Genomic DNA, 21,661 nt, shown 5'->3' on the forward strand with positions numbered 1-21,661 from the left:
TTTTATGATTCTATAAGATCTCATGTTGCACTTTGTCAATGCTTTAGTGAAATCAATAAAACATAAAAAGACATCATTTTGATATTGAATTGCCCTTTGTGAAAGCATTGGTAGTATGAAAATTGCATTCCTAGTTCCTCTATCCTCAATAAACCCATATTGCAGATTAGAAATTTCTGGCCTTAATTTGTTTTTAATTCGACTCAGAACAATCTTTATTATGTGACTTATAAGACTGATTGTTCTATAATTTTCGCAGTCAATAGTTCCAGGAATTTTTGGCAGAGTTATAAATACTGATTTAAAGAGACAGTCAGGCAATACACCAGACTCATACATGCTATTAAACAGTTCAAAAAGAATATCTATGCCCAGATCTTCTATTGTTTCAAATTGTCGCTAAACATTGACGGAAGGGACCAACAACTGCTTCAAAATTTATATTGGAATCAAATGGCGGCGGTAAAAATTAATGATAATATAAGCAATTGAACTAAAATTCAAAGAGGAGTTAGACAGGGGTGCGTTGCCTCACCAGAATTATTTAAAGAAAACAGCAGGATACTCCCAACTGCCAACTGTATATCGGCAATCAAGATATTGAACAAAAGACCAGCTTTAATTACCTAGGTAGCTTTATATCACAAGATACCAGAAGTAAAGTAGAAATAAAAAGAAGAATTGCCATTGCCAAAACCAACTTCCAAAAAATGAATCCCATTTTTACCAACTGACACTTTTCTATGACAACAAGGCTTAGGCTACTAAAATGTTACATCTGGTCAATCTTGCTGCATGCTTCTGAAACATGGACTCCAAAGAAACTTAGAAGCAACTTTCTTAGAAGAATGCTGAAAATATCATATAGAGTTGGGGTAACTAATGAGACAGTCTCCAATGTGCCCATACAAAAAGATCTTTAATGAGAACATTAAACGAGAGGAAACTTTATTTCCTGGGCCATGTCATCAGAAAGGGCGAATAGAATGCCTTGCATTACAAGGCTGTATGCCTGGGAAATGCAAAAGAGGAAGGCAAAGAAGAAAACATATGGACACTGCGAAAGAACTAACAGATCTAAATGTGCGAGATATCATTGACGCTGCGAGGGATCATTCGATGTGGAGAGCCACGATCGCCCAAGTGTGTAACGCGCAATACACATGATGAAGAAGAAGATAAGATCTCCTCACACTCTTCTGAATTCCAGCGAGTACAGACCCAGGTGATTCAATTTCTCCTCATAGTCTAACCCCTCATCTCTGGAACCAACCTGGTGAACCTCATCTGCACTGCCTCCAAAGCCAGTATATCCTTCCTCAAGTATGGAGAGCAGAACTGCATGCTCGGAGTTGCAGCATAACCTCCCTGCTCTTAAATTCAATCCTTCTAGTGTTGAAGGCCATTTGTCTTCTTGATAGCCTGCTGCACTGCAAACCAACCTTTTGTGATTCATGCGCAAACACTCGCAAGTCCTTCTGCATGGCAGCATGCTGCAATCTTTTACCATTTAAATAATCTGATCTTCCATTTTCCCTTCCAAAGTACCAACATTGTACTCCACCTGCCAGTCCCTTTTCCACTCACTTAACCTATCTATATCTCTCCAAAGGCTCTCCTTATCCTTTGCATAATTTGCTTTTCCACTCAATTTAGTGTCATCAGCAAACTTAGATACACTGTACTCAGTCCCATCTTCCAGATTGTTAATGTATATTGTGAATGGTGGTGGGCCCAGAACCAACCTCTGTGGCACAGAGAGAAACCCTCATGTATCCCAACTCTCTGCTTTCTATTGGTTAACTAATCCTCTATCCATGCTAATAGACAATAGGTGCAGGAGTAGGCCATTCGGCCCTTTGAGCCAGCACTGCCATTCAATGTGATCATGGCTGATCATCCACAATCAGTACCCCGTTCCTGCCTCCTCCCCATATCCCTTGACTCCGCTATCTTTAAGAGCTCTATCTAACTCTTTCTTGAAAGCATCCAGATAGCTGGCCTCCACTGCCTTTTGAGGCAGAGCATTCTATAGATCCACAACTCTCTTGGTGAAAAAGTTTTTCCTCAACTCTGTTCTAAATGGCCTACCACTTATTCTTAAACTGTGGCCTCTGGTTCTGGACTCCCCCAACATCGGGAACACATTTCCTGCCTCTAGCGTGTCCAATCCCTTAATAATCTTATATGTTTCAATCAGATCCCCTCTCATCCTTCTAAATTCCAGTGTAGACAAGCCCAGTCGCTCCAATCTTTCAACATATGACAGTCCTGCCATCCCGGGAATTAACCTCGTAAATAGCAAGAATGTCCTTCCTCAAATTTGGAGACCAAAACTGAACACAATACTCCAGGTGTGGTCTCACCAGGGTCCTGTACAACTGCAGAAGGACCTCTTTGCTCCTATACTCAACTCCCCTTGTTTGTTTGTAATACATCATCCCCAACTCCATGCATCTTTATCTTATGGTTAAGTCTTTTATGTATCACCTTATCGAAGGCCTTCTGGAAATCCAAATAAATGACATCCATTTATTCCCCTCTATCCACTGTGCTTGTTATATCCTCAAGGACCTGCCTTTACCGAATTCATGCTGTGTCTGAATGATGGATCCGTTTCTATCTAGATGTCTTGCTATTTCTTTAATGAAAGCTTCAAGCATTTTCCCAACTACAGATGTCAAACCAACTGGCCTCTAGTACACCTTTTGCCTACATCCTTTTTTGAACAGTGGCGTGACATTTGCCGTCTTCCAATCTGCTGGGACGTGCCCAGAGTCCAGAGAATTTTGGTAAATTCTCACCAAAGCCTCTACTATAACCTCTGACATTTCTTTCAGTAACTGGGTTGCATTCCATCAGGACCAGGGGACTTCTCTATCTTTGTATTGTCAACAGTTTTGCATCCCACATCTCAGAAAGGATTTGTTGTCGTTGGAGAGAGTCCAGAGGAGGTTCTCGAGGATGATTCCAGGAATGAAGGGGTTAACTGATAGCAATACACACAAAATGTTGGAGGAACTCATCAGGCCGAAACATTGACTGTGCTTTGTTCATAGATGCTGCGTGACCTGAGTTCTTTCAGCATTCTGTACGTGTTTCTTGTATTTCCAGCATCTGCAGATTTTTCTCTTGTTTTGGGGTTAACATGCAGGGAGTGTCTGGCAACTTTGAGCCTCGCTGGAATTTAGAAGAATGTGTGGGGATCACATTTGAAACCTACCTAATGTTGAAAGGACCAGATAAGTCCTTTGACTGTGACAACACATCCTTTCTGAGAGATGCGGCCCAAAACTGTTGACAATACTCAAGTGTGACGTGACAAGTGCCTTTGAAAGCCTCAGCATTTTCTCCTTGCTTTTATGTTCTATTCCTCTTGAAATAAATGCCAACATTGCATTTGCCTTCTTTACCACACACTCAACCAGTAAGTTAACCTTTTAGATAGGGTGGTTATGGAGAGGATGTTTCTGTGGTGGAGGGAATCGGCACAGCCTCAAGATTGAGGGGTGATGTTTTAGAACAGTGGTAAGGAGGATACTTTTTTCAAGCCAGAGAGTAGTGATCTTTGGAATGCGCTGCCACAGACTGCGATGAAAGCCAAGTCTGTGGGTGTGTTCAAGGCGGAAATTGATTGTTTCCTGATTGGTCAGGGCATCAAAGGATATGGCGAAAAGGCAGGTATATGGCGTTGACTGGGATCTGGCAGAGCAGACTCAGTGGGCTGAATGGCCTGGTTCTGCTCCTGTGTCTTGTGGTCTGATACACTCCTTTCAAACGTGGTAATTATGTCTGCTTCTACCACTTGGTCTTGTAGCTTATTCGAGATACATTCACAACGCCCGTGAGGGCAATCATTCATGATGTGAGGGTGTAATTTCAAAGGAGATGCGAGGGGCAGGTTTTTTACCCAGAGATTGGAGGATGCCTGGAATACATTGCCTAGAGGAGGTGGTAGAGGCAGAAACATTAGAGACTCTTAGATAGGCATGTGAACGTGAGGTAAGTAGATGGATATGGTCATTGTGTTGGCAGAAGAGATTGGGTAGCCTTTTGATTATTTATTTAATTGGTCCGGCCACATTTTGAGCTGAAGGGCTCAATGTTCTATGTGAAAAACGTACTCCACAGAACAAGAGGGTTCATTTGCCCTCTAGATCGAGACACACTTGCCCTGGGTTAAAGATTTTGACAAATAATCGTCCCTATGCCTCTGATAATGTTGTAAACATTTGTTTCCTCACAGCCTTTGGCGTTCCAGTAATAATAAATCATACTTATCTGTACTCTCCTTATTACTCCAGCCATATCCTAGTGAAATGCACACTGTAGCATGGTGGTTAGCACAATGGTTTACAGTGCCAGCAGCACAGGTTCGATTCCCGTTGCTGCTTTGAGGAGTTCTTCATGTGACTGTGTAGCTTTCCTCCGGGTGCTCCCATTTCCTTGCACTTTCCAAAGACAGATGCATTAGCAGGTCATTGCAAATGAATAGGCTAGGTTTAAATCAGGGGTTGCTGTGTGTCATGGCTCAACAGGCTGGAACAGTCTGTTCCACCTGTATCTCGATAAATAAAGGAAACTGGAGTAATTCAGTGGGTGGGGAGAGGGTCAGGTGGCATCAGTGGAGGGAAATGGGTAGTCAGTGTTTCGAGTTCAAACTCTTCCTCTGTTCACCAGCCAGCAACCTGGTTAATCTTCTCTGCCTTGTCACATGCTTCCTGTAATGTTCGGGTCCTTTCTTACACCCCACCTTCTGAGTAGCTAAATTCACTGATCTCACTATCCACCTTATGATCCTTGCACCTTGTTGTCTACCCAAACAGTTCTTTCTCTGCGGTACTTCATTCTGCAATCTCTTATTGTTTTCCTTTCTGCTACTTCAATTTATTGACGTTTTGAAATGATTTACAATATATGGATGAAAAGTGAATATTTTTCACTGTACCTCAGCACATGTGACCATAATGAACCAATTACCAATTGCCAAATCCATGAAAGACATGATTTCTTGCATACAGAGCCATGCTGACTATCCATAATTAATCCTCGTCTTTCCAGGCATAGATATGATCTACCTTTCAGAATCATCCCCACTTCCATTCCCGTGATTGACCTTTGAGTTACTACCCTCCAGATCCTTGGCCTATCCTTGCTGTCCCTCTCAAATGAAGGCAGAACATTATCCAGCCATTCTACCCCACCTGTGGTTAAAGATGGTGTAAATATCTACAGTTGCAAGAAAAAGTTTGTGAACCCTTTGCAATTACCTGATGTTCTGCATTAGTTAGCAAACACGAGGAAATCTGCAGATGCTGGAAATTCAAACAACACACACAAAATGCTGGTGGAACACAGCAGGCCAGGCAGCATCTATAAGGAGAAGCACTGTAGACGTTTCGGGCCGAGACCCTTCATTAGGACTAAACGGAAGGAGAGATACTAAGAGATTTGAAAGTAGTGGGGGGAGGGGGAAATGCGAAATGATAGGAGAAGACCGGAGGGGGTGGGATGAAGTTAAGAGCTGGAAAGGTGATTGGCAAAAGTGATACAGAGCTGGAGAAGGGAAAGGATCATGGGATCAGAGGCCTCAGGAGAAAGAAAGTGGGGGGAAGCACCAGAGGGAGATGGAGAACAGGCAGAGTGATGGGCAGAGAGAGAGAAAAAAACAACAACTAAATATGTCAGGGATGGGGTAAGAAGGGGAGGAGGGGCATTAACGGAAGTTAGAGAAGTCAATGTTCATGCCATCTGGTTGGAGGCTACCCAGCCGGTATATAAGGTATTGTTCCTCCAACCTGAGTTTGGATTCATTTTGACACCCTGTCTCTTGCAAAAATGCTATCCCTTTCTCACAGTTCCTCCGTCTCCGCTGCATCTGCTCTCAGGATGAGGCTTTTCATTCCAGGACGAAGGAGATGTCTTCGTTTTTTAAACAAAGGGACTTCCCTTCTTCCACCATCAACTCTGCTCTCAAACGCATCTCTCCCATTTCCCGCACATCTGCCCTCACCTCATCTGCCCGCCACCCCACTCGGGATTGGGTTCCCCTTGTCCTCACCTACCACCCCACCAGCCTCCAGGTCCAACGTATAATTTTCCGTAACTTTTGCCACCTCCAATGGGATCCAACTACCCAGCACATTTTTCCCTCCCCCCCCCCACCACCTTTCTGCTTTCCGCAGGGATTGTTCCCTACGCGACTCCCTTGTCCACTTGTTCCCCCCCCCCATCCCTTCCCACCGATCTCCCTAATGGCACTTACCCTTGCAAGCAGAACAAGTGATACACCTGCCCTTACACTTCCTCCCTCACCACCATTCAGGGCCCCAGACAGTCCTTCCAGGTGAGGTGACACTTCACCTGTGAGTCGACTGGTGTGGTATACTGCGTCCGGTGCTCCCGGTGTGGCCTTTTATATTTTGGTGAGACCTGACGCAGACTGGGAGACCTCTTCGCTGAACACCTACGCTCGGTCTGCCAGAGAAAGCAGGATCTCCCAGTGGCCACACATTTTACTTCCACATCCCATTCCCATTCTGATATGTCTATCCATGGCCTCCTCTACTGTCACAATGAATCCAAACTCAGGTTGGAGGAACAACACCTTATATACCGGCTGGGTAGCCTCCAACCTGTTGGCATGAACATTGACTTCTCTAATTTCTGTTAATGCCCCTCCTCCCCTTCTTACACCATCCCTGACATATTTAGTTGTTTTTTTTCTCTCTCTCTGCCCATCACTCTGCCTGTTCTCCATCTCCCTCTGGTGCTTCCCCCCACTTTCTTTCTCCTGAGGCCTCTGATCCCATGATCCTTTCCCTTCTCCAGCTCTGTATCACTTTCGCCAATCACCTTTCCAGCTCTTAGCTTCATCCCACCCCCTCCTGTCTTCTCCTATCATTTTGCATTTCCCCCTCCCCCCACTACTTTCAAATCTCTTAGTATCTCTCCTTTCAGTTAGTCCTGATGAAGGGTCTCGGCCCGAAACGTTGACAGTGCTTCTCCTTATAGATGCTGCCTGACCTGCAGTGTTCCACCAGCATTTTGTGTGTGTTGTTCTGCATTAGTTATTCATAGACCATCACCTTAAGAGAAGTTTGGATAACTACATGGATGAGAGATGTCTGGATGGCTATGGCCTGGATGCATGTGAATGGGACTAGGCAGAAATTGATTCAGCATGGGCTAGCTGGTTGAAGAACCTGTTCTGTGCTGTAATGTTCTATAATTCATGTGTCCCCAATTCTGGGTCTCCCTTTCCCACCCCCTGTCAGCTCAGCTCAGCTCAGATCAGCTCTGCTCTGCTTCCAACAGCCCTTCTTCCGGCTGCTGAACCTGCGGAAACTGGGCCTGAGTGACAACGAGATTCAACGGCTGCCGCCAGAAGTGGCCAATTTCATGCAGCTTGTGGAGCTTGACATCTCTCGAAATGGTGAGTGATGTAGTTCGGCCAGGGGGAATGGTGAGTGATGGGGATCAGTCAGGGAAACAGAGACGGTGACTGGATAGGGAAATGGTGAGTGACAGAGATTGGATAGGAAAATGGTGAATGATGGAGATCAGACAGGGAAACGGTGAGTGATGGAGATTGGGCAGGGAAACAGTGAGTGACGGGGATCGGACGGGGAAACAGTGAGTGACGGGGATCGGACGGGGAACAGTGAGTGACGGGGATCGGACGGGGAACAGTGAGTGACGGGGATCGGACGGGGAACAGTGAGTGACGGGGATCGGACGGGGAACAGTGAGTGACGGGGATCGGACGGGGAAATGGTGAGTGACGGGGAAACGGTGAGTGGCAGGGATCAGACGGGGAAACGGTGAGTGACGGGGATCGGACGGGGAAACAGTGAGTGACGGGGTTCGGACGGGGAACAGTGAGTGACGGGGATCGGACGGGGAACAGTGAGTGACGGGGATCGGACGGGGAACAGTGAGTGACGGGGATCAGATGGGGAAATGGTGAGTGACGGGGAAACGGTGAGTGGCAGGGATCAGACGGGGAAACGGTGAGTGGCGGGGATCGGTCGGGGAAACGGTGAGTGGCGGGGATCGGTCGGGGAAACGGTGAGTGGCGGGGATCGGTCGGGGAAATGGTGAGTGACGGGGATCGGACGGGGAAACGGTGAGTGACGGGGATCGAACGGGGAACAGTGAATGACGGGGATCGAACGGGGAACAGTGAATGACGGGGATCGGACGGGGAACAGTGAATGACGGGGAAACGGTGAGTGACGGGGATCGGACAGGGAACAGTGAATTGACGGGGATCAGAAGGGGAAACGGTGAGTGACGGGGATCGGACGGGGAAACGGTGAGTGAAGGGGATCGGACGGGGAAACGGTGAGTGACGGGGATCGGATGGGGAACAGTGAATGACGTGGATTGGACGGGGAAACGGTGAGTGACGGGGATCGGATGGGAAACGGTGAGTGACGGGAAACGGTGAGTGACGGGGATCGGTCGGGGAAACGGTGAGTGGTGGGGATCGGACAGGGAACAGTGAATGACGGGGATCGGATGGGGAAACGGTGAGTGACGGGGATTGGATGAGAAACGGTGAGTGACAGGGATCGGATAGGGAAATGGTGGGTGATGGGGATCAGACGGGGAAACAGTGAGTGGTGGGGATCGGTCAGGGAAACGGTGAGTGACGGGGATCGGACGGGGAAACGGTGAGTGATGATGATCGGATGGGGAAACGGTGAGTGACGGGGATCAGACGGGGAAACGGTGAGTGACAGGGATCGGATAGGGAAATGGTGGGTGATGGGGATCAGACGGGGAAACGGTGAGTGGTGGGGTTCGGTCGGGGAAACAGTGAGTGACGACGATCGGATGGGGAAACGGTGAGTGACGGGGATTGGACGGGGAAATGGTGAGTGAGGGGGAAACGGTGATTGACAGGGATTGGATAGGGAAATGGTGGGTGATGGGGATCAGACGGGGAAACAGTGAGTGGTGGGGATCGGTCAGGGAAACGGTGAGTGACGGGGATTGGACGGGGAAACGGTGAGTGATGATGATCGGACGGGGAAACGGTGAGTGATGATGATCGGATGGGGAAACGGTGAGTGACAGGGATTGGATAGGGAAATGGTGGGTGATGGGGATCAGACGGGGAAACAGTGAGTGGTGGGGATCGGTCAGGGAAACAGTGAGTGACGGGGATTGGACGGGGAAACGGTGAGTGGTGGGGATCGGTCAGGGAAACGGTGAGTGACGGGGATTGGACGGGGAAATGGTGAGTGATGATGATCGGACGGGGAAACGGTGAGTAACGGGGATCAGACGGGGAAACGGTGAGTGACAGGGATTGGATAGGGAAATGGTGGGTGATGGGGATCAGACGGGGAAACAGTGAGTGGTGGGGATCGGTCAGGGAAACGGTGAGTGACGGGGATTGGACGGGGAAACGGTGAGTGATGATGATCGGACGGGGAAACGGTGAGTGATGATGATCGGACGGGGGAAACGGTGAGTGATGATGATCGGACGGGGAAACGGTGAGTAACGGGGATCAGACGGGGAAATGGTGAGTGACAGGGATTGGATAGGGAAATGGTGGGTGATGGGGATCAGACTTGGAAACAGTGAGTGGTGGGGATCGGTCGGGGAAACGGTGAGTGAGGGGGAAATGGTGAGTAACAGGGATCGGACGGGGAAACGGTGAGTGACGGGGATTGGAGGGGGAAATGGTGAGTGACGACGATCGGAGGGGGAAACGGTGAGTGACAAGGATTGGGTAGGGCTGCAATTTCTGTCTTAAGGCAAGGAAACAGAATTAGGTCATGTCCATGGGCAGGGATGGGAAGAAGTGGTGGGGAGCAGATGTTCAAGTTCAGTTTATTGTCATTTAATGGTACATGTATACCATCATACGAAATAACGTTCCTCTTGACCAAGGTGCACAACAGTCTTTATAACACACACATGACACATAAAGTAATATTACCACAAATAAAGTAACAAATATTAAGGTACATTTATGACACATTCAAAAGTAAACTGTATAATGTCAATGGTGCTTCGTACGTGATGAGACCTGGGTGGTGGCAGTGAGTTCAGTCGTCTCATGGCCTGGTGGAGGACGTTGTTTCCCATCCTAAATGCCCTGGTCCCAATGTTGCCTTCTGCCTGTTGGTAGGGTGTCAGAGAGATTGCAGGCTGGATGGGAGTGATCATTAATGCTGTTAAGTGTCCTGCATTTGCAGCGTACCCAAATCTTCCACAAACTCATCTCCCTCCTCCTCAAGTGGATCTGGTACTTTATTCGTGGCAGCTTTCCTGGATACCGCTTCGCAGCAATTCCCACCGTCTGGGAAGGAATCCCTACACAGCCCAGCTTCAGATGACATGGACTTAATAAAGCACAACAGTGGGACCGTGAGGGGTCTGAGAAGACTGTACAGGGGGTCAGGGGTGAGTTTGGAGAGAGGGTGAGGGACTGGAGAGGCTGAACATTGGGAGTACAGAGGGTCAGGGGTGAGTTTGTGGAGTCAGGGTGAGGGGTCCAAGAAGATTGCACAGTGGGAATTCAGAGGGTTCGGGATGAGTTTGTGAAGAGAGAGTCAAGGTTCAGAGGGAAACACTGTTCTAAAGGGAGTTGCCAGTCAATGTTGAACTTGACGTAGTACTGCCTTAGGGACTCAAGCTCTGAACTTTTCTCTCAAGAATTGCCCTTGAAGCCTTCCCCCATGAGTGGGTTTTGCTACAAGGCAGTGAGGGTTTGAGATCAGCGATTTCCTTCTCCTCGATGAGCTGCCAACCATGGCTGATAAGCCCCATTTACCTGAAGTGACTGGTTTTAAGGCTCCAGCAGCTACTTCTTCTGTCAGTAGAAACAGTTTAGCCGGGATGAGCAGCTCGGCCAGATGGGAAGGCCAGGAACTGGACTTGGTTGTCAGAGGCTATTTGAACTGCTATTTTTAAATTTTGTTTTTATTTTACAAAATTCCTTTATTACAAATATCGGTGCTATACAGTATATACAAAACAGTAATTAACACAATTATTTCACTACAAGTAGACAATGCACATTAAACCAAAATGTTCCCATCTCTTATCAATGATGGCATTTACACCCCGCGGAGCCCAACGGTCCAGGAACACCTCCTAAGGTCGCCATGGACTGTGCGTGTTGCTTTTCAATATTTACCCAAACACGACCGTACCCCCACAGAAATGACATGCGAATGGGAGATCCGTGTACAAACTAAAGAACTTATTGCAGGGCACCGCTCTATGCAGCATCCTCCAGTCGAGATCCCCAAGGTGCATGGGAAGACCCCGCACGTAAAGGGACTTCCAGTGGGGACCCATCTCATCTCCAGGTGGAAAGACCGACTGCCATGGCGAGTCGGTACTGTGGACAAGGGCAAGGAAGTGGACGGTGTGGAGCAGCAGCCCGTAAAGATACCTCCAACTTGCATTCCTATTGCAGAAGTAGTGGAAGATTGTCCCTATTGCCAACCCTGGCTATGACAGCCTTAAAGAAGCAATATTGCCCTGTGTTAACATAGATGAATCTGTGGTGGGGCACTGCCCTGCAGTTGTATAGTGGGGTGTGGGTGGGACACTGCCCTGCAGTTGTATAGGGAGGTGATGGTGGGACACTGCCCTGTAGTTGTATAGTGGGGTGTGGGTGGGACACTGCCCTGTAGTTGTATAGGGAGGTGATGGTTGGACACTGCCCTGCAGTTGTATAGGGAGGTGATGGTGGGACACTGCCCTGCAGTTGTATAGGGGGGGTGCGGGTGGGACACTGCCCTGCAGTTGTATAGGGAGGTGATGGTGGGACACTGCCCTGCAGTTGTACAGGGGGGTGTGATGGTGGGACACTGCCCTGCAGTTGTATAGGGAGGTGATGGTGGGACACTGCCCTGTAGTTGTATAGTGGGGTGTGGGTGGGACACTGCCCTGTAGTTGTATAGCGGGGTGTGATGGTGGGACACTGCCCTGTAGTTGTATAGGGAGGTGATGGTGGGACACTGCCCTGTAGTTGTATAGGGGGGGGTGTGGGTGGGACACTGCCCTGTAGTTGTATAGGAGGGTGATGGTGGGACACTGCCCTGTAGTTGTATATGGGGGGTGATGGTGGGACACAGCCCTGTAGTTGCATAGGGGGTGTGGGTGGGACACTGCCCTGCAGTTGTATAGGGAGATGATGGTGGGACGCTGCCCTGCAGTTGTATAGGGGGGCGTGGGTGGGACACTGCCCTATAGTTGTATAGGGGGGGGTGATGGTGGGACACTGCCCTGTAGTTGTATGGGGGGGGGGGTGATGGTGGGACACTGCCCTGCAGTTGTATAGGGGGGGGGTGTGGGTGGGACACTGCCCTGTAGTTGTCTGGGGGGGGGGTGTGTGTGGGACACTGCCCTGTAGTTGTATAGGGGGGGGTGTGGGTGGGACACTGCCCTGTAGTTGTATAGTGGGGTGTGGGTGGGACACTGCCCTGTAGTTGCATAGCAGGGTGTGGGTGGGACACTGCCCTGTAGTTGCATAGCGGGGTGTGGGTGGGACACTGCCCTGTAGTTGTATAGTGGGGTGTGGGTGGGACACTGCCCAGTAGTTGTATAGGAGGGGTGTGGGTGGGACACCGCCCTGTAGTTGTATGGGGGGGGTGTGGGTGGGACACTGCCCTGTAGTTGTATAGGGGGGGTGATGGTGGGACACAGCCCTGTAGTTGTATAGGGGGGGTGTGGGTGGGACACTGCCCTGTAGTTGTATAGGGGGGGGTGTGGGTGGGACACTGCCCTGTAGTTGTATAGGGGGGGTGATGGTGGGACACAGCCCTGTAGTTGTATAGGGGGGGTGTGGGTGGGACACTGCCCTGTAGTTGTATAGGGGGGGGGTGTTGGTGGGACACTGCCCTGTAGTTGTATAGGGAGGGTGTGGGTGGGACACTGCCCTGTAGTTGTATAGGGGGGGGGTGTGGGTGGGACACTGCCCTGTAGTTGTATAGGAGGGTGATGGTGGGACACTGCCCTGTAGTTGTATATGGGGGGTGATGGTGGGACACAGCCCTGTAGTTGCATAGGGGGAGTGTGGGTGGGACACTGCCCTGCAGTTGTATAGGGAGGTGATGGTGGGACGCTGCCCTGTAGTTGTATGGGGGGGTGTGGGTTGGACACTGCCCTGTAGTTGTATGGGGGCGGTGTGGGTGGGACACTGCCCTGTAGTTGTATGGGGGGGTGATGGTGGGACACTGCACTGTAGTTGTATAGGTGGGGTGTGGGTGGGACACTGCCCTGTAGTTGTATAGGGGGGGTGATGGTGGGACACTGCCCTGTAGTTGTATAGTGGGGGTGATGGTGGGACACTGCCCTGTAGTTGCATAGTGGGGGTGATGGTGGGACACTGCCCTGTAGTTGCATAGGGGGAGTGTGGGTGGGACACTGCCCTGTAGTTGTATAGGGAGGTGATGGTGAGACACTGCCCTGTAGTTGTATGGGGGGGTGTGGGTGGGACACTGCCCTGCAGTTGTATAGGGGGGGTGATGGTGGGACACTGCCCTGTAGTTGTATGGGGGGGTGTGGGTGGGACACTGCCCTGCAGTTGTATAGGGGGGTGATGGTGGGACACTGCCCTGTAGTTGTATAGTGGGGTGCGGGTGGGACACTGCTCTGTAGTTGTACAGGCGGGGGTGTGGGTGGGACACTGCCCTGTAGTTGTATAGGGGGGTGATGGTGGGACACTGCCCTGCAGTTGTATAGGGGGTGTGATGGTGGGACACTGCCCTGTAGTTGTATAGGAGGGTGATGGTGGGACACTGCCCTGTAGTTGTATAGGTGGGGTGTGGGTGGGACACTGCCCTGTAGTTGTATAGGGGGGGGTGTGGGTGGGACACTGCCCTGCAGTTGTATGGGGGGGGGGGGTGATGGTGGGACACTGCCCTGCAGTTGTATAGTGGGGTGTGGGTGGGACACTGCCCTGTAGTTGCATAGCAGGGTGTGGGTGGGACACTGCCCTGTAGTTGCATAGCGGGGTGTGGGTGGGACACTGCCCTGTAGTTGTATAGTGGGGTGTGGGTGGGACACTGCCCAGTAGTTGTATAGGAGGGGTGTGGGTGGGACACCGCCCTGTAGTTGTATGGGGGGGGTGTGGGTGGGACACTGCCCTGTAGTTGTATAGGGGGGGTGATGGTGGGACACAGCCCTGTAGTTGTATAGGGGGGGGTGTGGGTGGGACACTGCCCTGTAGTTGTATAGGGGGGGGTGTGGGTGGGACACTGCCCTGTAGTTGTATAGGGGGGGTGATGGTGGGACACAGCCCTGTAGTTGTATAGGGGGGGTGTGGGTGGGACACTGCCCTGTAGTTGTATAGGGGGGGGGTGTTGGTGGGACACTGCCCTGTAGTTGTATAGGGAGGGTGTGGGTGGGACACTGCCCTGTAGTTGTATAGGGGGGGGGTGTGGGTGGGACACTGCCCTGTAGTTGTATAGGAGGGTGATGGTGGGACACTGCCCTGTAGTTGTATATGGGGGGTGATGGTGGGACACAGCCCTGTAGTTGCATAGGGGGAGTGTGGGTGGGACACTGCCCTGCAGTTGTATAGGGAGGTGATGGTGGGACGCTGCCCTGTAGTTGTATGGGGGGGTGTGGGTTGGACACTGCCCTGTAGTTGTATGGGGGCGGTGTGGGTGGGACACTGCCCTGTAGTTGTATGGGGGGGTGATGGTGGGACACTGCACTGTAGTTGTATAGGTGGGGTGTGGGTGGGACACTGCCCTGTAGTTGTATAGGGGGGGTGATGGTGGGACACTGCCCTGTAGTTGTATAGTGGGGGTGATGGTGGGACACTGCCCTGTAGTTGCATAGTGGGGGTGATGGTGGGACACTGCCCTGTAGTTGCATAGGGGGAGTGTGGGTGGGACACTGCCCTGTAGTTGTATAGGGAGGTGATGGTGAGACACTGCCCTGTAGTTGTATGGGGGGGTGTGGGTGGGACACTGCCCTGCAGTTGTATAGGGGGGGTGATGGTGGGACACTGCCCTGTAGTTGTATGGGGGGGTGTGGGTGGGACACTGCCCTGCAGTTGTATAGGGGGGTGATGGTGGGACACTGCCCTGTAGTTGTATAGTGGGGTGCGGGTGGGACACTGCTCTGTAGTTGTACAGGCGGGGGTGTGGGTGGGACACTGCCCTGTAGTTGTATAGGGGGGTGATGGTGGGACACTGCCCTGCAGTTGTATAGGGGGTGTGATGGTGGGACACTGCCCTGTAGTTGTATAGGAGGGTGATGGTGGGACACTGCCCTGTAGTTGTATAGGTGGGGTGTGGGTGGGACACTGCCCTGTAGTTGTATAGGGGGGGGTGTGGGTGGGACACTGCCCTGCAGTTGTATGGGGGGGGGGGGGTGATGGTGGGACACTGCCCTGCAGTTGTATAGGGGGGTGTGGGTGGGACTGCCCAGTAGTTGTATGGGGGGGGGTGTGGGTGGGACACTGCCCTGTAGTTGTATAGGGGGGGGTTTGGGTGGGACACTGCCCTGTAGTTGTATAGTGGGGTGTGGGTGGGACACTGCCCTGTAGTTGCATAGCAGGGTGTGGGTGGGACACTGCCCTGTAGTTGCATAGCGGGGTGTGGGTGGGACACTGCCCTGTAGTTGCATAGCGGGGTGTGGGTGGGACACTGCCCTGCAGTTGTATAGGAGGGTGATGGCGGGACACTGCCCTGTAGTTGTATAGTGGGGTGCGGGTGGGACACTGCTCTGTAGTTGTACAGGCGGGGTTGATGGTGGGACACTGCCCTGCAGTTGTATAGGGGGGTGATGGTGGGACACTGCCCTGCAGTTGTATAGGGGGGTGATGGTGGGACACTGCCCAGTAGTTGTACAGGCGGGGGTGATGGTGGGACACTGCCCTGCAGTTGTATAGGGGGGTGATGGTGGGACACTGCCCTGTAGTTGTATAGTGGGGTGCGGGTGGGACACTGCTCTGTAGTTGTACAGGCGGGGGTGATGGTGGGACACTGCCCTGCAGTTGTATAGGGGGGTGATGGTGGGACACTGCCCTGTAGTTGTATAGGAGGGTGATGGTGGGACACTGCCCTGTAGTTGTATAGTGGGGTGCGGGTGGGACACTGCTCTGTAGTTGTACAGGCGGGGGTGATGGTGGGACACTGCCCTGCAGTTGTATAGGGGGGTGATGGTGGGACACTGCCCTGCAGTTGTATAGGGGGGTGATGGTGGGACACTGCCCTGTAGTTGTATAGGTGGGGTGTGGGTGGGACACTGCCCTGTAGTTGTATAGGGGGGGGGTGTGGGTGGGACACTGCCCTGCAGTTGTATAGGGGGGTGATGGTGGGACACTGCCCTGTAGTTGTATAGTGGGGTGCGGGTGGGATACTGCTCTGTAGTTGTACAGGCGGGGGTGATGGTGGGACACTGCCCTGTAGTTGTATAGTGGGGTGCGGGTGGGACACTGCCCTGTAGTTGTATAGGGAGGTGATGTTGGGTCACTGCCCTTTAGTTGTATGGGGGGGGGGTGTGGGTGGGACACTGCCCTGTAGTTGTATGGGGGGGGGGTGATGGTGGGACACTGCCGTGTAGTTGTATGGGGGGTGTGGGTGGGACACTGCCCTGTAGTTGTATGGGGTGGTGGGTGATGGTGGGTCACTGCCCTGTAGTTGTATAGGGGGGATGTGGGTGGGACACTGCCCTGTAGTTGTATAGGGGGGGTGGGGTGTGTCGGACACTGCTCTGTAGTTGTATGGGGGGGTGTGGGTGGGACACTGCCGTTTAGTTGTATGGGGGGGGTGTGGGTGGGACACTGCACTGTAGTTGTATATGGGAGGTGTTGGTGGGACACTGCCCTGTAGTTTTATAGGGAGGGTGTGGGTGGGACACTGCCCTGTAGTTGTATAGGGGGGGGTGTTGGTCGGATACTGCCCTGTAGTTGTATGGGGGGGTGTGGGTGGGTCACTGCCCTTTAGTTGTATAGGGGGGGTGTGGGTGGGACACTGCCCTGTAGTTGTATATGGGAGGTGTGGGTGGGACACTGCCCTGTAGTTGTATAGGGGGTTGTGGGTGGGACACTGCCCTGTAGTTGTATAGCGGGGTGTGATGGTGGGACACTGCCCTGTAGTTGTATAGTGGGGTGTGGGTGGGACACTGGCCTGTAGTTGTATGGGGGGGGGTTGTGGGTGGGACACTGCCCTGTAGTTGTATGGGGGGTGTGGGTGGGACACTGCCCTGTAGTTGTATAGGGGGGAGTATGGGTGGGACACTGACCTGTAGTTGTATGGGGGGGGGTGTGGGTGGGACACTGCCCTGTAGTTGTATAGGGGGGGTGTGGGTGGGACACTGCCCTGTAGTTGTATAGGGGGGTGTGGGTGGGACACTGCCCTGCAGTTGTATAGGGAGGTGATGGTGGGACGCTGCCCTGTAGTTGTATGGGGGGTTGTGGGTTGGACACTGCCCTGTAGTTGTATGGGGGCGGTGTGGGTGGGACACTGCCCTGTAGTTGTATGGGGGGGTGATGGTGGGACACTGCACTGTAGTTGTATAGGTGGGGTGTGGGTGGGACACTGCCCTGTAGTTGTATAGTGGGGGTGATGGTGGGACACTGCCCTGTAGTTGCATAGTGGGGGTGATGGTGGGACACTGCCCTGTAGTTGCATAGGGGGAGTGTGGGTGGGACACTGCCCTGTAGTTGTATAGGGAGGTGATGGTGAGACACTGCCCTGTAGTTGTATGGGGGGGTGTGGGTGGGACACTGCCCTGTAGTTGTATGGGGGGGTGTGGGTCGGACACTGCCCTGTAGTTGTATAGGGGGGGGGGGGTGATGGTGGGACACTGCCCTGTAGTTGCATAGGGGGAGTGTGGGTGGGACACTGCCCTGCAGTTGTATAGGGAGGTGATGGTGAGACACTGCCCTGTAGTTGTATGGGGGGGTGTGGGTGGGACACTGCCCTGCAGTTGTACAGGGGGGTGATGGTGGGACACTGCCCTGTAGTTGTATAGTGGGGTGCGGGTGGGACTCTGCTCTGTAGTTGTATGGGGAGGGTGATGGTGGGACACTGCCCTGCAGTTGTATAGGGGGGGTGATGGTGGGACACTGCCCTGTAGTTGTATAGGAGGGTGATGGTGGGACACTGCCCTGTAGTTGTATAGGTGGGGTGTGGGTGGGACACTGCCCTGTAGTTGTATAGGGTGGGGTGTGGGTGGGACACTGCCCTGCAGTTGTATAGGGGGGTGATGGTGGGACACTGCCCTGTAGTTGTATAGTGGGGTGTGGGTGGGACACTGCCCTGTAGTTGTATAGGTGGGGTGTGGGTGGGACACTGCCCTGTAGTTGTATAGGGGGGGGTGTGGGTGGGACACTGCCCTGCAGTTGTAGAGGGGGGTGATGGTGGGACACTGCCCTGCAGTTGTATAGGGGGGTGATGGTGGGACACTGCCCTGCAGTTGTATAGGAGGGTGATGGCGGGACACTGCCCTGTAGTTGTATAGTGGGGTGCGGGTGGGACACTGCTCTGTAGTTGTACAGGCGGGGGTGATGGTGGGACACTGCCCTGCAGTTGTATAGTGGGGTGCGGGTGGGACACTGCTCTGTAGTTGTACAGGCGGTGGTGATGGTGGGACACTGCCCTGCAGTTGTATAGGGGGGTGATGGTGGGACACTGCCCTGCAGTTGTATAGGGGGGTGATGGTGGGACACTGCCCAGTAGTTGTACAGGCGGGGGTGATGGTGGGACACTGCCCTGCAGTTGTATAGGGGGGTGATGGTGGGACACTGCCCTGTAGTTGTATAGTGGGGTGCGGGTGGGACACTGCTCTGTAGTTGTACAGGCGGGGGTGATGGTGGGACACTGCCCTGCAGTTGTATAGGGGGGTGATGGTGGGACACTGCCCTGTAGTTGTATAGGAGGGTGATGGTGGGACACTGCCCTGTAGTTGTATAGTGGGGTGCGGGTGGGACACTGCTCTGTAGTTGTACAGGCGGGGGTGATGGTGGGACACTGCCCTGCAGTTGTATAGGGGGGTGATGGTGGGACACTGCCCTGTAGTTGTATAGGTGGGGTGTGGGTGGGACACTGCCCTGTAGTTGTATAGGGGGGGGGTGTGGGTGGGACACTGCCCTGCAGTTGTATAGGGGGGTGATGGTGGGACACTGCCCTGTAGTTGTATAGTGGGGTGCGGGTGGGATACTGCTCTGTAGTTGTACAGGCGGGGGTGATGGTGGGACACTGCCCTGCAGTTGTATAGGGGGGTGATGGTGGGACACTGCCCTGTAGTTGTATAGTGGGGTGCGGGTGGGACACTGCCCTGTAGTTGTATAGGGAGGTGATGTTGGGTCACTGCCCTTTAGTTGTATGGGGGGGGGGTGTGGGTGGGACACTGCCCTGTAGTTGTATGGGGGGGGGTGATGGTGGGACACTGCCGTGTAGTTGTATGGGGGGTGTGGGTGGGACACTGCCCTGTAGTTGTATGGGGTGGTGGGTGATGGTGGGTCACTGCCCTGTAGTTGTATAGGGGGGATGTGGGTGGGACACTGCCCTGTAGTTGTATAGGGGGGGTGGGGTGTGTCGGACACTGCTCTGTAGTTGTATGGGGGGGTGTGGGTGGGACACTGCCGTTTAGTTGTATGGGGGGGGTGTGGGTGGGACACTGCACTGTAGTTGTATATGGGAGGTGTTGGTGGGACACTGCCCTGTAGTTTTATAGGGAGGGTGTGGGTGGGACACTGCCCTGTAGTTGTATAGGGGGGGGTGTTGGTCGGATACTGCCCTGTAGTTGTATGGGGGGGTGTGGGTGGGTCACTGCCCTTTAGTTGTATAGGGGGGGTGTGGGTGGGACACTGCCCTGTAGTTGTATATGGGAGGTGTGGGTGGGACACTGCCCTGTAGTTGTATAGGGGGTTGTGGGTGGGACACTGCCCTGTAGTTGTATAGCGGGGTGTGATGGTGGGACACTGCCCTGTAGTTGTATAGTGGGGTGTGGGTGGGACACTGGCCTGTAGTTGTATGGGGGGGGGTTGTGGGTGGGACACTGCCCTGTAGTTGTATGGGGGGTGTGGGTGGGACACTGCCCTGTAGTTGTATAGGGGGGAGTATGGGTGGGACACTGACCTGTAGTTGTATGGGGGGGGTGTGGGTGGGACACTGCCCTGTAGTTGTATAGGGGGGGTGTGGGTGGGACACTGCCCTGTAGTTGTATAGGGGGGTGTGGGTGGGACACTGCCCTGTAGTTGTATAGGGGGTTGTGGGTGGGACACTGCCCTGTAGTTGTATAGGGGGGAGTATGGGTGGGACACTGCCCTGTAGTTGTATGGGGGGGGGTGATGGTGGGACACTGCCCTGTAGTTGTATGGGGGAGTGTGGGTGGGACACTGCTCTGTAGTTGTATAGGGGGGTGTGGGTGGGACACTGCCCTGTAGTTGTATAGGGGGGTGTGGGTGGGACACTGCCCTGTAGTTGTATAGGGGGGTGTGGGTGGGACACTGCCCTGTAGTTGTATAGGGGGGTGTGGGTGGGACACTGCCCTGTAGTTGTATGGGGGAGTGTGGGTGGGACACTTCCCTGTAGTTGTATCGGTATCAGTGGGATCGTGCCCTGTATTTTTATGGGTGGGTTTGTTGGATTCTCTGTCCGGCCCCCCTCTCTTTGTTGCTCTTGCTCTGTTAAAGTGAAGTTTGCCTGTTTCTCCTTAAAGACGTTTTCTTTGCCCGTCCTTTTAATTCAGTGGCTCTGCTGCCCCCTACCAGTTTATTCTTAGGAGAATGTTGCTTCACGTTGCTGCTTTTGTCTCCACAGATATCCCAGAAATTCCGGAGAGTATTAAATTCTGCAAATCTCTGGAAATTGCTGATTTTAGTGGGAACCCTCTTTCCAGGTACAGTCAAATATTTAACAAGAAACCACTGTTGGCCGTGCTCTTCGCTCTGACCTCTGCCCAGACCACTTCTCTTTCACCCCAAGCTGACCCTCTGTAATTCCCTCTGACCTCTCCTCAATCAGCCTTTGTTAACCCTTAATAACCCAGAGAGAGCCCTCCAAACTGATCTTGTATCCCTCCTCACTGAACTGAGCTCTCTTTATTGCCTCCTGCACTAAGATGGATTCTCCTTTTTGCCCCTGATCCCGCGATCGATCCTACTCACTGACCCCTGACCGCAAGCTGGGCAGTGAAGGACCTGCTTCTTTTCTCTTGTCCTGTATGACGTTGAACGGGGAGAAGGCGGGGTGAAGGGTCAGGGGGCGGGTGAAGTGGCTTATATATCAAGAGAGTCCATGGTGACAGGTTTAGAGGCAATGAGGGTCAGAGGCAACGTCAGGGAGGTTGAGGGTCGGCGGTGATAGGGTGACACTTAGACCCCCTCCAGTTCGCCTATCATTCCCGACTGGGAGTTGAGGATGCCATCGTCTACCTGCTGAACCGTGTCTGCCTGGACAAGCCGGTGAGCACTGTGAGGGTCATGTTTTTTGACTTCTCCCGTGTGTTCAACACCATCCGCCCTGCTCTGCTGGGTGAGAAGCTGACAGTGATGCAGGTGGATGCTTCCCTGTTGTAATGGATTATTGATTACCTGGCTGGCAGACCACAGTATGTGCGCTTGCAACACTGTGCCAGACAGAGTGGTCAGCAGCACTGGGGCTCCACAGGGGACTGTCCTGTCTCCCTTTCTCTTCACCATCTATACCTCGGACTTCAACTA

At 52.6% G+C, this 21,661-nt stretch overlaps 1 protein-coding gene across 8 annotated transcripts in view; it reads left to right on the forward strand.

The window, feature by feature from the left end:
* scrib (scribble planar cell polarity protein) overlaps nt 1-21,661 on the forward strand; it is a 349,859-nt gene that overhangs the window by 47,530 nt on the left and 280,668 nt on the right. For all 8 annotated transcript variants that reach the window (XM_059971535.1, XM_059971528.1, XM_059971533.1 and 5 more), the window contains exons 2-3: nt 7,318-7,435; nt 20,760-20,838. In XM_059971535.1, the coding sequence (XP_059827518.1) occupies nt 7,402-7,435; nt 20,760-20,838 (113 nt within the window). In that variant the 5' untranslated portion in view covers nt 7,318-7,401. The remainder of the gene's footprint in view (nt 1-7,317; nt 7,436-20,759; nt 20,839-21,661) is intronic.

The sequence above is a fragment of the Hypanus sabinus genome, chromosome 6 (genome assembly GCF_030144855.1).
Source record: "Hypanus sabinus isolate sHypSab1 chromosome 6, sHypSab1.hap1, whole genome shotgun sequence".
Lineage (NCBI taxonomy): Eukaryota > Metazoa > Chordata > Chondrichthyes > Myliobatiformes > Dasyatidae > Hypanus > Hypanus sabinus.